General features: G+C 42.6%; 1 protein-coding gene and 1 non-coding gene across 2 annotated transcripts in view; one reads left to right on the forward strand and one right to left on the reverse strand.

The window, feature by feature from the left end:
* Nucleotides 1-4,092: 4,092 nt before the first annotated feature.
* TRNAS-GCU (transfer RNA serine (anticodon GCU)) lies at nt 4,093-4,165 on the forward strand. The gene has a single exon. It is a non-coding gene; the product is annotated as a tRNA-Ser (tRNA).
* Nucleotides 4,166-6,589: 2,424 nt separating this feature from the next.
* The window catches only part of LOC119176883 (synaptogenesis protein syg-2), a 150,607-nt gene continuing 141,318 nt past the window's right edge, over nt 6,590-15,878 (reverse strand). The window contains exons 8-11 of the mRNA XM_075876457.1: nt 14,449-14,577; nt 14,322-14,355; nt 13,279-13,364; nt 6,590-9,066 (exon numbers count right to left, since the gene is read on the reverse strand). Coding sequence (XP_075732572.1) covers nt 8,984-9,066; nt 13,279-13,364; nt 14,322-14,355; nt 14,449-14,577 — 332 coding nt within the window. The 3' untranslated portion in view covers nt 6,590-8,983. The remainder of the gene's footprint in view (nt 9,067-13,278; nt 13,365-14,321; nt 14,356-14,448; nt 14,578-15,878) is intronic.

The raw sequence follows: 15,878 nt of genomic DNA on the forward strand, positions 1-15,878 counted from the left end.
CCCAGGTGGTCGAAATTCCCCGAGGCCTTCACTACGGCGTCTTTTATATTCATATGGTGGTTTTGGGACGCTAAACCTCGCATATGAATTATTAAACTCTAAGAAAAAGTAGAGTATTCGGACAGTAGTCTTGCTACATAACAATGATCGTCGTCTGACTTACTCGCATTACCTTTCTTGAATACCTGGCGCTGGCCGCTTTCCTGTAGGGAATTCTATGTCATACTGATAACCCACGCGCCATTCGCGGCCATGAACTAGGGAAACCGCTGTGATAGCTCGAAGAAAGTACTCGAAGTAGATTACAATTATTGTTGTGTATCAAGAACACTCCATAAGTACTCAATTTTTTTTTAGTGTGACAGTTGAAGATCGCTTGAACAGATGTATCCCACAATTTTCCTGCAGAAAATCTTAGGACGTGGGTGATCATAGTGAGTTTCCTTTCAATGCCGATGATATGAGGTTTCCAGATCAAGTCGTGATCTATTATTACTTCCTGGAATTGGTGTGTCTTCTCTTAGCTGATGGTGCGTCAATTGATTTAAATGGCAGTGAATGTTGTAATTATCTTACGCTCACACCAGTGAGCACAACCTTTGAGGTGGTTTGACTAAAGTTGTAGGTGCGCTTTGAAGCTTGGCTTGTACATGTTGATGCTTCCCCGTCGATGCCCAGATTAATATGTCATCTGCCTAAATGCACTGATGCATAGACGACGGAAGAACGTCAACAAGGTCGACGAGCACGAGCTTAAATATATATTGGTGCTCAGGACTCCACCTCGAGGTATACCGTGACGAGTACAATAATGTGTTTTTCTTCAATTTTCAATCTGAACAATAAAGTCTGTGCATTCAAATAGCTGTAAATACATCGATAGATATATTTTCTCTATCTACAGTTCACCAAGGCATACAGGACTGCTTTCTGCAATGCAATATCATATGGGCCTTTCCCGTCCGAGAGCATTGCGGGACATAATCTCTCTAGACTTTGAACATTGTGAGATATAGCTGACGCTGTGGCCAGCTCTCGGTGGGGATGGTCTTTATAGATATTGCTATTCACCTTGTTACATTTACGAAGAAACTAGATAGTTTTGTAGGTTTCACGAACCCCTTCCAGAGAAGCGAACACGTCGTGTACAACCTTTATCCACACGGCCTCACGCAGCTGTATACCTGATCCATAAACTGTATATCACCTATACGCGAAAATGTAACGAACCTAAATGTATTGATCTTGAACCAATGAAAAAGAAAGATTCGTGTAATAAATTAAAAGTTCAGATAACTTGGGACACAACCGAATATTCAATGTAATACACACCAAAAATATATATAATTTCAAACTCTCTCAATTATTTGCAGTCATCGTTCGGTCGACTTCGGCATACAGGATCAATGTAGGCTGTCAGGCACACGAGCTGCGATAATTTTGAGTATCTTGCAACTACCATGTCTCCTGTGTTTCAACTGCCGAAGTTTTTGCAGACGATAAAAGTTGTCAAAATAGCAAGTTTAAATATATCTAGCATTTTACATATGAGCATTAGAGCTTTAATTGTTTGCGGTTCTCTTTAATTGCACTTTTTTGATCACCATACAGAATTCATTAGTCATTTTCTGTGCCAATGGTTGTTACCAAAATAGCATTGAATATTCGTTTTGTGCGCGCAACTCTACGTGTTATGTATCTCTGGGTAGTACTGTACAGCAATATGCATGAGAAATAATTGAACAAAGTTAATGAGATCAATGATATTACTAAATACGTAGCTGGAATATCGTGTGGCCCATTAGTAAAATCAATTTTTCCCCTCCAACTGAACTCATTCTAAACTGCACTATTGGGAAACGAACATTTTTTCTGCATTGTGTTTTACTTTTTCCTTTCGTTCAAATTTCATTCAGAGCGTCGACTATGCGATTGTTTTATCTGTGACTCTTCGCTTGCAGCAACAAACAAAATTGACACTCGCTTTTGCTCAAACCATTTATTAAGAAAATAAACAACCAACTTTTGCTGCTGCCATGCCACCGCTGTACTGAGATAAGAACGTGAGTGTTTTGGATAAAAGATTAACGTTTTTGTTTTGATTCTTTGTTTGTTCACATTGTACATAGGCCATAGGAAAGTTCATGCAAGGACGGAGTTTCAGTTTTTCTCATGTAGAAAAATAAAATAACGAAATTGTGGCAAGTGGGATCTTAAAACACTTTTTATGGCAAGTAAAGATGTGATCACTGGCCACAACAATGAGCAACCTAGCAAAAGAAAATCTGGAAGCAAGCCCGTAATTCGGGCAACGCAGAGCAGCTGGCTTACGGTTTTCTCGGCAAGGGAACAAACAAATGCCGTGCTAAGCTGGTTCTCTTAAGACCCTGAACAACATTTACTGTGCTTCACAGTTTTTCATCTTCACTCGCATTCAACATACATTCCTTGCTCACAACAATAAGCACAACAGCGAACAGGCAAACACGAACGTGAGTCTTAAACATGCTCATGATGTTTGAACACAATCAAAAAGTACGAACGAAAAGGTGCTTCAGACTCGAAAAAGCACGACTGTGCTCTGTGTGCTTGGATGTTAGAAAGAGTAGTGGCACTCAATTACAGTGACAGTGGTTAAATTTCGGGCAACATGAACATACGGGAACAGGAGGGAAAGGAAAGGCAACGATGTTAATCAGTATAGAACGGCTGGTATGCTACCCACACTGGGGACAGGGATGAGGGAGTTATTAAGGGAGAGAGAGAGAGAGGAGAGCACGCACACTCCAAGTCGCACGGAAGTGTGCAATCGCAATACAGATGCCAATGAATGCTCGGTTACAAAGCAACAACGCAGAAACCGCCCGGTATAAGGAGGCTAAGTCGAGTCAGTGGCAGCGTTTAACGAATGACACATACGGGAAATGCTCGATACCTCTATTCAAGATAAGCTTTAGGCTCATCGTTCAGCGTAGTAACAATCGGTACACCTGCAAACACTAAAAAGCAACATGCGTGAACGTTCACTGAGATGCCATGTGTGGCTTACTCCGTAATACTAATAAATTATGAGATAAATACGCGCACATTTGCGGAAGTTATTTTTGATCGGTAAGCTATGCAGAAAAACCGCGGTGAATCGGCTAGATTTTAGATTTTGTTAGAGCTAAATTTAGGGAACTGAAGTTACTTCACGATGTAACTCACTGATATCAAAAAATAAAAAAGCAGGGCATGGCACATAACAACACGATTAGATTTTTTTTTAGTTATTTAGTGTATCCTGTGGACAACAGGCCTCATTTTACCAGTGATGCAAATCTTGCTAACATATCACTACACTTGCACTTCCCCTGTGTCGTGGATGCTTCATTTTGTTGTGTAGAGCATTCTTAGAGAATGTCATTGGTAGCTAGACTAAATTTTGTATCAGCATTCATTGATAGCCTAAAGGTACTCAAAACATTAGAGTAACTTTTTTGACGCTTCGAAATTTGATTTCATCAACGTTGACGTGATAAATAATTGCTTTGTTACAAATTATTTCTGCTTTGCCTGAAAATAATTTTTTCTCAAAGAGCCGTATATGGCTGCACTTTCGATCGTCAAGTCACGCATTATAGAAAGAGGGCATAGCATACCCTTCCATTCTTATTTTAGTATTTTTGTGTGTAGGTGTAGCTGTTGCTGAAGCATTAAAATATTCAAGGGATGCTGCAAAATTTTCTCCGAAACATTTGCTTTAAAAAACAAGTATATCTCTACCACTAGATATTTCAGAGTATAAGCCTGTATTTAGGCTACAATGTGTTGTAATGAAGACACTTTAGTTGTACACTTCAAAGAGTGTGCGCCAGTTTTTTTGGGATAAACGCGAGCTTCACGCGTGTTTCATCTTCCAGAGATCATGTCGCTCAGAAATAACAGCGAAGAATGGCAGCACAAAAAAGCCACACATTTAGAACTGCCAAATGCTACCTATCCTTGGCAACCATCGCCGTTTAAGGCAACGCTGTTTCTAACATTCAGTCGTATAGCCTAACTACCACCATATAAATATTGCACGCTATTTGTCCCGTCAAGCTTTGCCCCGCCGCGGTGGTCTAGTGGCTAAGGTACTCGGCTGCTGACCCGGAGGTCGCGGGTTCGAATCCCGGCTGCGGCGGCTGCATTTCCGATGGAGGCGGAATTGTTGTAGGCCCGTGTGCTCAGATTTGGGTGCACGTCAAAGAACCCCAGGTGGTTGAAATTTCCGGAGCCCTCTACTACGGCGTCTCTCATAATCAAATGGTGGTTTTGGGACGTTAAACCCCACATATCAATCAATCAATTGTCCCGTCAAGCCAATAAAAAGCGAACGGTCCTTGTCGTCACGTCACATGACATGACGTCACTTTCCATAACAAAAATAACCGATGTGTGACGCTGTAGTTTGATATCAGGGTAGTTCGTCCCGTGAATTAAAATTATAACAACGTCGATTTCGGCGTTGACATTTGCGCAACGATATCGGCGCATTCCACAGCACCAGAAGAACCAATAAAAATTCATATTAAAATAGTGTCGAAGGGCGTCTTTAACGTCCAACGGTCGCGTAAACAATAGCGGCAGCCACACGCTCCTGGTATCTCGCGTTTGAATGGCTGTTTTAGTACGGATTACTTGGAGACTCGTAAACAAGGTATGTTTATATAAAATAAATCGAGAGTAAGATTATTATAAGCTAAGCGTGCGACATACAAGGGTATCTTTATTCAAACAAGGAGTTTTATGACTTCCCCCATTCGGCGCAATAAAGGAGAAACAGCGTGTGGCGTGTTGCATACAACCCATCATGGCACCAGGTCGCATACTACACGCTGTCTTTATGGTCGAAATGCGTACCGCAGAGTATGTATTGCAGTCTGTGAACATCAAAAACACATTTACGACGGGACTATGGTGCGATCAGTGCACTGCAAACACCAGTGCGTCGATGCCAAATGACATGAGACCGAAAGAATTCTCGAAATACATTTCATCACTATCTGCTCCAAACCATCTGACGCAGCATGTTGTCTTAATTTGTTTCATCGCGTAACGCAGCCTGTGCTGCGTACTCTGCGGGTGAAGTACGTTTGTGCAGTACAACCCACTACAACCCTGTATAAGAGCGCATAGTTGGAAGAAATGTCTATGACGACAAATGTGCTGCTGAAATGAGAGCAGAGCACCGTACGATGTGCTTTTGTCCAATTGGCCTTCCCCGGCATTTTTGAGAAATACTGCAGGCACCATTCATAGCATTGTCATGACCAAAACAAGACGAGTTCCGTCCTTTTTCTGATATGCTAAAGCATCCGAAGCTCCACCGTTACCCTACTAGAGGTGATATATTCACTGGGTTTTTTCTTTAAGCCAATTTATGAGTCTGTAAATCTGTAAACCACTAGGGTAATGAATGCAACAGGCCCCCCAATTCAGTCAAGCAATCCAGAAATCTGCACCACGGAGCAGCCATCACGTGCAGATGAAGCTCATGTGACCGCGTTCATGCGTCCACCAAGAAAACTTCCCAATCGAGAAGTGTGGCAGCTTGGGCTAGTTGGTATGACATGGTATAGTTATAGCGCGAGAACAGAACGACGACACAGAGACAAGAAGGACACGAAGGACACGAGCCCTCATGTCCTTCGTGTCCTTCTTGTCTTTGTGTCACCTTTCTGTTCTCGCGCTATAACTATCGTCTTCCCAATCGAAATACTTGGACAAGTAAAAATGTTGTGCTTCTACGAAGAATTCTTCCAAGGCAAACATCACCTTACTTTTTTTTCGTGCACGATCTCTCTAAAAAATTTATTAGCGCAATATTTGGTCACATTTTCGGCTATATTTTGATTTTTTAAAGTATTATTGCAGGAAAAATTCTCCATAGTAATTGGCAATCGCTCGAAACACTGAATGTAAACTGACACTATGATAAAACTAAAATATGCTGTGTATAGCTAACAATTTTTGTCTTCCACGGCTGAGGTCTTAATGACCAATTTAAAGGGCTCCTAATTCTTTCCAACTTATAAGACGGGAGAGAGTGCTTTTCCTTCTAAAGACACCGCCTCAATGGGAAAAATAAGTTCTAAGTGTTCAGCCTGTCAGGATTTGGCGTTTTCCAGTGATACGCTGTTATATGCAATTGTGCAGTTAAAAAAGCACTGAACTCATTTGACCGCGCACGCTTTTCAAATGATAAATGGTCGCGAGGGCTTGTGACTCTATTGAAAATTGAGGTAGGAGACAATTTACAACTCGCATCTCTAGCACACGAATCAAACGTGTGTTTTCTCTGCCTCAACGACTTTCTTTGGATCATCCTGTTGGAATCAGGAATTGTACTGAAGAGACGAAAAAAGCCAGGAACGACTACACACACTCGTTCTTTATATTTTTAGGGGTCTTTGAAAGCGTAAATTGACGCAAAGCGAGATGATTTTAGAAGTGTAAAGTACAGCGGATATCTAACAACGGTGCTGTACATCAAGGTGTTCCTAATAAATGAAGTATTTCCTTAGAGACTTCAATCATAGTATTACCTAATCATCCAAGCAAGCCATTGCGAATAAATTTAGGTATTTATTTTTTCAATGAGTTGTGAGATGCTATTGGAAGTAACACGCATTGATCGAGGTTGGTGGATAGGCGTGATGTGCCATAACCGGCAATAATTAAGTGGCTGCTGTTTCATACAAGCAGGTATTATCCTTGGAGCACGGTGACCATAATCAGGTGCACTATAGTCAGGCATACCTGGCCGTTTTACGTGACTTTCCTACACTGTATACCGAGTGGGTAGACGAGACTCAAACTTTTCGTGGGCATGTGACGTTAAAGTAATTTCACGCGTGGTTTCGGAAAATAAATAATATAGAAAGTGAAACAAGGTTACAAAAAGAAGAATACATAGTCTCTTCACGTGAGCAAACAATAAACTACCCAGGCAAACACTAATGAGGATCAGTTGGGTGAGAAGAGAGCTAAATTTGTGAAGATTACCGTGAGAACACCGTTGCATGTGGTGACATTAGCCTCCTTAGGCGTGCTTTCTTATGTACCTTTTTTGTTGTGAGTTAGAACCTGAACTTAGACAGCAAGAGAACGTCAACACAGTAAACTTTCTTGAAATGCATCCCACTTTTTTGAGAATCTGGGAGGTGGGCACTGTGGCCAACCTCTTGTCCATCCCATCTGTTTCATTTTACTTTGCAAATGCCCCTTCTTTATTCCCAATTTAACCCAAAGTGATGATTACATCCAGCCCGACATGCACAAAAAAAGCTGAAAACGACCACATAAATGTCAGGCTTCATATTTAGGCTGTGCATGTTCAACAGCGTCGAATCCCACAAGCTTCTCCTCTAGCACAAATAAGCGTGTGAGCGGTTGCATTTACTTTCTTGAAGCTTCTGCGCAGTTGTATTTCCTTTTCCCATTGCTTTTGCGGAGGCGCAGGCGCTGCTATATAGTTCTAGAGTATTTCCCACTTCTATTCCATCGCACCCATCACATTAAAAGAAGTTCCTAATGTCACAAAACGAAACAAGCCAGCCTGCGAAAACACGAGCTATGAACAAATTCTTACTTTGAGAAAGTGAGTACTGTTATGAACTCACATGTACAAATGCTTGGACAACACGGCCACAAGATGATTACCTTGAAAGCACTTTCGGCCTGACGATGCTGGCTAAGTAAATTAAACTGTCCCGCAATCAGTGATCGCAACATAGTCATAGTTATCAAAGTCTTGCAGGAATGCTTTTTTAACGATATTCCCGAAGCATTCTCGTAATACCTGCAATACAGTGCAAAAGCAAACGTTGCACAAAATTTAACTTCTTCAACTGGCATCTACTGTGCACGACAGGCTCCGCACACCGGCTGCTCAAATGTGCACCCAAGAAGACACAACACATAATAAACTCCAACACTTGCTTGAAGCATTAGGTTGAGTTGTCCAGTGACAGTGTGCATGCACGCACGAGATGACTATGCACCATAGCCGTATACCTATCAAGGTAATTTTCCCGGTATGCGCGCATTGCCTCGTACGACGACTCATTGCGGTGATGACATATGGTGCGCTCTGCCATCCTCCTGTGCGGTAGCTGCGATTGCGCCACACATATTTACGCGCACGGCGCTCTGAAGCCACCAGCACATTTACTGCATCTCCGCGACTGGCCATTGCAGCCCGTCCCTAAATGTACTGTGAAAGCATTTCCTCCCTGGCCATTTAACCTAAACGAAGCTCAAGCCTCATCCTGCCTGCAAACGTTCCTTGCAGTTCGGATAGTGTTCGCGGTTTCTACAACAATTAAACAGAATGCGAGTGCTACAGTTACAGATATCACGAATAATTGTCTGCAGGGGAAGGCAAGAGGAAAATGAAGGGGCGCACCGAAGACTATTCTTGATGACCAGTTCACGCCAACCAGCTATCACGGCACTAATCTTCGCACATATGTTCAATTATCCGGGCACTTCTTTCTGTCTTCAACACTTTAACGTCTTTCAGGAAACTCTCAGTCACTCAAATCGAGGCAGTGTGCATCGACTCAGTACCAGAGATATTTACACTATATACAAAACGTCTGTAGCGAACACCGGCGATTTTATGAAAGATGAAACGCTGGTACTGTTATTACGGCAACCATAGCTCACCTAGTACAATCACAAATGGGAACGTATGTGTTTGTGTGTGTGTGTGTGGAGTGACTCACGGTCATTGGAAAAACAAGGTCGGTGTCTGCACTAGTGTCAGCGTTTTTCACACACGCACGGCGTTGTTTCGCGTAGTGCACGAGCTCGCAGCGTTGTTCATTTCTTTCAGGCTCTCGAGAGCTCGTCGCAGTGCAGCCTCGCCACGAGGACTCGGATCGCGTCGGTGCAGCAATGCTTTCTTGAGCAAGCGCGACTCATGCGTCGACTTCCTTGGCGGCCACGTCGACTCCTAGCAGACGTCTCGCGCGGGTCCCGATGCACGGGCGTCCACTCTTGGACTTGAGCTTTCCGTGGGTCCTCCCCTTTTGAAGGCTGTGAACAATAACACAATGGAAAAAGTGAAAGAAAAAGTCAGACAGAAGAGGAATAAAAAAACCCAATGCTCATATATTCAAAAACTTGTGGTTTTCACTCGAGGACAACAAAAGTCCTGAAAGCAAAAATCATTACATGAATTCATTAGGAATATTCCAGATAGAGAAGTGTCCAGCATTGAACATCAACAATAGCAAAATAAATTGCGTTATGTGTGTTGGGACTTAAACAATTAACTATTGGCAGTACGCAAAAAGTTGGAGGACGTTTGAGCTTTGCTTTCAAGAGTAGAACGTGACTGCGTAATCCAACCAGTTTCGTATCGCCTTCCTAAGCACTAGCCCCGCTTTGCTTCTCGGCCGACACGTAAACCATGCCGCAAGAAAAATACAGCACTGCACGGACACTGGCCAGCCCGAAAGCCCGGGCGCGGGCCGGGCTTTCGGCCCCTAAGCTTCGGGCTCGGGTCGGGCCTGCGTCAGGCCCGTATTAGGCCCGAGTCTTATATACAGGATGCTTAAAAAATGTGCAAAACAATATTTCAAAATTACAGAAAAGAGGAATCTGCACGCTACTTGCTGCGTTACCTTTATTGCGGCAGAAGGCATCTTTAGATTTGTACAAACATTAATGACGACAGTAATTGAACAAATTAACTTAATTAACGTTTTACAGGATCTAAAACAATTAGCTTGTCATTTTGGGTGTTTTCGATATGAATGCAAATGTGCTGTTTGGGGTATCGCTTTTTGTTTTGTCACCTAAATTAGCCATATTTCATCGCTCCGCGGTGATTACCAGTCGCCACCCATCTAAAATTTCAAAGTTGGTATAGACTATTCGTGGTAAGACTCGAGCCATTTGACTCAACTTGCTATTTCAAATGGTTGAAAGTTTGATTGTTTCGATTTCTATGAATACTGCCTAATTAATGCAGATAGAAGCTTTCATCGTTTCTTTCATCTGCGGTGACATCATTGAACTTTCAAAGACAAATAAACTTTATGAAGTCATCATTGCAGAAGGTAAGCCATTGCAGATGCAGTTGTTTTCCCAAGCGTCACCAGCGAACCCGAAGTAAGTCTTCTGATTGGGTTGGACCGATTGTGGAAAGCAATGACAAATAACAGGTAAGTCCGTTGGTTGTCGGATAACACAGCGTTAATCACCATCAACACGAAAATTAAATGGACGCTCCAAGCAACACCATCCATCGAAGAGCAAGGTGGACAGTACTCGTATTCAAACAGTCATGTCTGCGTCCTGCAAACATGTCTATAAGGAGGAGGATTTCCCTTACTCGTCGCAACAGATTTCGGAGCTCGATACGAGTGGTATTGCAGGATAGACATTTCCAAAGCAAGACATCGACATAATAGGTTTCAACTATAAGCCATATTTCCGAAATGGTCTCGTCTGTTTCTTTTTGTGCGTGATGTTTAGTTGCGCTCTTACTATGGTTTTTAGTTCGCAATAAAGTTGTGCTAGCGAAAAAAATCTGTGAAGGTCCATAGCAGTGTTGCCGTTTCCTTAAAGAAAGAAACAGTAGAACCTTTTCTAAAAAGTTTGAGGCCACACAAGAGAAACGACATGCGGAGAATATCACCACTGGTAAAATGCGAGAAGTGATTTGCGAAACAGGGACGGTGAGAACCTCAGTTGTGTTTGGCGCCTCTTCAAACAGAGCAGAAATGTACCCTGCAATGACCAACTTGAAGAGGGCGTTGAAGATAAATACACCCTTGGCGTCAGCTCTCCCTTCGACAACGCGACAACTTCAAAAGACGGCAACTAGCCTGAATGACTGCTGCATTATCAGCACTATTTACACCTTAATTTGAGTGACATGCATCAAAGCCGCCGTCATGGTGGCCTTCATGGCGTTCTTGGTGAGCTATGTGAACTATTCTGGTCACTAGTACTACACACACATGTTCAGCAAGTGCGCAGTAATTGTGATGCATGAGCGAGAATAATACTAGCTACACCTCCTTTCCAAAAGACAGCATGTCCCCATACAAGCTGGTTCAAGTCAGCAGTATTCACAGTGTTCTGTCTGTTACTGCGGGGGGAGACTCTACCGTGAAAGGGTTTATTGTGACTCATCATCAAACGTCAGCCAGTTAGATCAGTGCACATATTTGAAATGTCATTGAGGCTAACGCAACTCTAAAAGCTTCTCGTCTTTTTATCGCGCAGACTTTCATATCCCGATAAGGAAATAACGCTCCAGGCAGATAGTCGTGAAATGAAGTTGAAGCTTTTGTGACACAATATGTAAGGACTTATCTACACTCAAGAAAATAAGGTTAAGATTGTAACTGTGCATTATTCGTTCGGGATAGGGTTTTGAAAAGATCATACGGACTGTAAAATGCTGGTTGCGGGAAAAGAAAGGCTAGTGAAATTGTTGGGGTGGAGGATGTAGAAAATTGCCCGTGACACAGACTGAGGCGAGAAGAGGTAGTAGAGCAGAGGATCTGTTCTTGGGCTGTTCGAATGTACGCCATGTTGTAGGTGGTACTGCGCTAAGGGCGAACAAAGGCTCCAGCTATATTTTCCCGTGAAGACAAAACACTTCGAAAGATTGAAGGGTGGGGAAAATGACCTTCTTGTTTTGAGCTCGGAAACATGGTGTACGTAGGAGACAGACGAGGAGTCGACATGACATAGCTTTATTTATTGTTTGTCTGTTAAGCTCATTTTTCATTGCATGGTAGAATAAATTACGTTTGCAGTAGTCGTGTTACATTCACTCAACAGCCCTCACTTGCATGCAATTTATGTTGACTCAAACTATAAATGTCCACTTCATGGAGGTAGTATACTTTGTAGCTGTTTTTTGAAGTGCAAAATTATGATTATATGATTAGCCCTGCTAACACAAGGCATATAACTAGGAATACAATTATATTGTCATATTACCCTGCAATTATTTCACAAATGTGTTACCGGCCTAATTAACTGAAAGTACACAGAGTATACCAGAGAAACGTCGTGACACTGAAAGAGGTTCCACAACATTCACTAGAAAACATCTTGTCTAAGGCAAGTATCTTCACAATAACCGAAGAGTGCGCAGTGCCTCGTTTATGTTGAAGGAAAAACTGACTGAAACGGGCCGGGCTGGGCCGGGCCCAAGAGTTTCGGGCCCGGGCCGGGTTGGGGTCGTATTTAAAAACACCGGGCAGGGCTCGGCCCGGGCCGAAGGAAGATGTTTTCGAGCCGGGCCAGGTTCAAGCCGGAAAAATCGGCCCGTGCAGTGCTATAAAGGAAAACCAAAGTGCGGATGAGTGCCGGCCACTGTATCCAAACCTGCGGCACGACATAACAAGGAAAGTGCAACCGTAGGCTCTTTGAGTTATCTTGCAGGTTTTCTGTCATGCTGGTGAAAAACCTCCAAGATATGCGTACCAGCAACGCCAAATGGTGACTATAAATAGCTCACAGTTATTATGCCAGAGGACGTATGCGGGATGACCGAGTTGCTATACACATAGCGTCACAGAGCGAGGGTTTGCCGGTTCAAATTCACAATCCCATTCGAACAGAAGACCTGTTTATTTCTTTATTTGCATGTACTTCGATCTTCCCTCACAGACAACACTTATTTTTTGCTCACAACCAACGATGCCGAAGCCAGCATTTTTCAAAACTAGCTTTTGAACCCCATCGCGTTCCTATATGTGAGAAATGCCTTTGAATACAAATACCGACTCAACTGAGAAGCTTCGTTTCTAAAGAAGAGCTCATTGCAATCATGTGGTGGCCTACGAGAATAATAATTGCAAGTTTAAGGAACTGCTCTAATCAGATGAAACCCTTTAGCATTTGGCAGATTCAATTTTTCATGATTACAAACAGCAAAATTATTATTCCAAACAAATTCAACCGCATGCGCACTTTGTCCCATGTTTAAAATGTAGAACAATCATTCACTGCTACTGAGATATTTTTTTTTGTATAGTGCATGTGAGTATGTATATTAGCTAGGTTCAGCTTTTTTTTTTCAGTAGTGAAATAAAAGAGCAGAGTAGGCTTCCTACTCAAGTACACAAATGCGAGTGGGCTCAATCTTGTAACGCATTGCACAATCAAACGTCCCCATAAAATTTTGTTTCAGGCCAATTGTTAGCGCATTATTGCTCCACTGGAATACCAAATTGGATACAATATTATTTCCCATCAAAACGTCCGAGTTCTACTCACACGTCATCGCAGTAACAAAGGCTTCTTCGGGAAATATACCAGGCTCGCTTCTGAGCTCCACTCCCTGCGAGAGCTGGATCCAGTGGCTAAATTACAGGAAAAAAACAAAGAATGCACCATTTATATGCAAGAGAAACAGAATGTGAATTTTAAACGAGAAGCGAATGATAGTTTCTTATGATATTGGAGCCGGACCTAAAGAAATGTGGTCGCTCTTGCATTTTGCTGCACCTTATACAGAGTGATGAAAGCAAACCTGCGGTTTTGCTTAATGTGATAAGTGCATAAGCGTTTTAGAAACGGAGAATCTCTGTGGCACAATGTTATGTATCCAAAAGCGAATAAGGCAGGGTCCTTTATAATGCTGTGAAGTGAACTGCTTTATTGTTCTTCCCACAAACACACGTTTATAATTATCTGCGCTGACAGTCAGCGAATGCTAGTTTCTGGTCTAGTGTTAAATATCAGACAGGTCCAATGCAGAGTTTAACAGGATGGTATTCAATAGCATATCATAGTTAAAACAAACATTGAAATTGTCATTAACAATATTCTATAATGTACTCCTAGTTGGTCAATACATATTCGTTAGATATCATGATTCTTCAGCAAAAAAGTATTTACCAGGCTGCTTAAAGATGCCCGTGGTTTTGACCTTTAGTGGTCAGAAGCTTGCTCACAACACAAACAACAAGAATGCGACAATCACGTTCTCATTGCGATAATAAGAAATCAATGTTAGAACGATGCAAAGCTATTCCGGGGAATTCACCGAGCGAGAATTTCGTTTTGTGTTTTCTACTCCCTTCACATCTCTGGCTAGCTCAAGAGTGATACGATGCGGCCTGATAAAAAGGCTGTAATAGATTTTCACGTGCAGGGGCAATTACTTTTATCCGTAGTGAATATGTTACGTAAACCCCTCCTGGTTAGCTTGGGAAAGGTTGTTATGTGCAGTTACATGAGGTCTTCGAAAGAGATGAGCACACGCACTCAATTTTGAGTAGTTGAAACTAGCATTATTAACAATAAAATATACTTACTGCTTCTCTTGCGCAACAGGTTTTTCTTCCGGTGCTGAAAAAGGAATCAATAAAATAAGTACGTGCTACAAGCAACTGGACACTCTATCGAAGAAGGCACAAAGTGAAGAACGGTCTGCGTCCGTACCTCTGGGCTCAGCCGGCTTTCGGCGGTACCTGAGTGCAATGACCACGATGAAAGGCAGCAGGACAAATACCAGACCGGTGGCCACTAGGAGAAGCAGCAGCAGGTTCGTGCTGATCGCCCACCGTTTTCCTGCGAATAATACGTGACATGCGGCAACTGTATGACACACATGAATGTCGTAATATGACGTAGCTTTGAATTTATCGTCTTAGCGCAATGCAACACCACCAGGTGTATACAAAAGAGCCCAAATTAGTTAACAATTAGGCGAAAGGGAGGTTTAGGACGTGGTTAAGCGTTCTTTTGATTTATTAGGACGCTAAATCTGAAGCTCCGTGTTGGTTGTTCGACCTTTGAACCAAGCAAAGCCTAACCTCACAGCTAAAAGCGCTGTTAAACACAGTCATGTAGAGCATTCATCTATAATGTTAACACTGGGAAAATTCACGCCATAATAAAGGAAAATCATAAAGAAGAGGAACCTGCGTAGGCCTTAAATCTAGGACTAATTGCCAAGGCACCTTGCCTTTTGCGGATATACCGGGTGTTCAAAATTAAGCTTTATGATTTTTTTAAAATTAGGCGCTCGAAGGCACGTGAGAACCACTTGTGCAAATAAGTTAAGCGGCCAGGGGGACAGAAAGTTAGATGATAATTATCGCTGTCAGCAGCCCAATTAACTAAAATTTAATAATTAACTTTTTACTGGCTGCGGTAAGTTGGCATGTTTATATTGAAAAAATGTAGGCAGTGGTGTTTGTACACAGTTTCAGTTGGAAGATTTTTTCTAGCACGCCTGTGTTCCGAGATATCCGGCTCCAAAGTTTAATTGTCTTTCGCACGATTACGCATGCAAGAGGGTGAGGGTCCGCGCAAAGCTCCTCCCTAAAGTGACGCATCTGTTGCGTGTGGTGTTTAGTGTGTGAAGAGGGTGGAAGCGTAGGCATAGGTGATAGCAATTACCCTTGCCCTCTTCGGCCGTCGAAATCAAAAATCGAAGAACGCTTGCAACCAGTGTCGTAACACGCAACTGCAGAGCCTCTAACGATAGTGGCAGATACCATGCCGAGATAATGGTGCGAGCGGAGAATCTGGATGCCAGTGCGCGTGCGTAATAATCACTAGAGAAGCATGCGTGGTCGTTGCCTGGGCTACGCGAATAGCGTGACTGCTGATGTCCGAGTACTGTAACTTTTATTGAAACAAGAGCAACAACTCCACCAATAATAACTGAAACAGTTTTATCCTTGCTAACGCATATTTCCTGCTGCTACATAAGCATATTTCGGTCATGCACAAATCTCATCGAAACTCTTCACCTCTCAAGACGTCAATGCCCCAAAAAGTGTTCAAAATGCCTGCCTTCGGCAGCAACGCAAAGCATGAACCGCTGTCGCGTCGACTCGATGACTCGGCGCAGTACTTCTGCA

The sequence above is a fragment of the Rhipicephalus microplus genome, chromosome X (assembly GCF_043290135.1).
Source record: "Rhipicephalus microplus isolate Deutch F79 chromosome X, USDA_Rmic, whole genome shotgun sequence".
In the NCBI taxonomy this organism is placed as follows: Eukaryota; Metazoa; Arthropoda; class Arachnida; order Ixodida; family Ixodidae; genus Rhipicephalus; species Rhipicephalus microplus.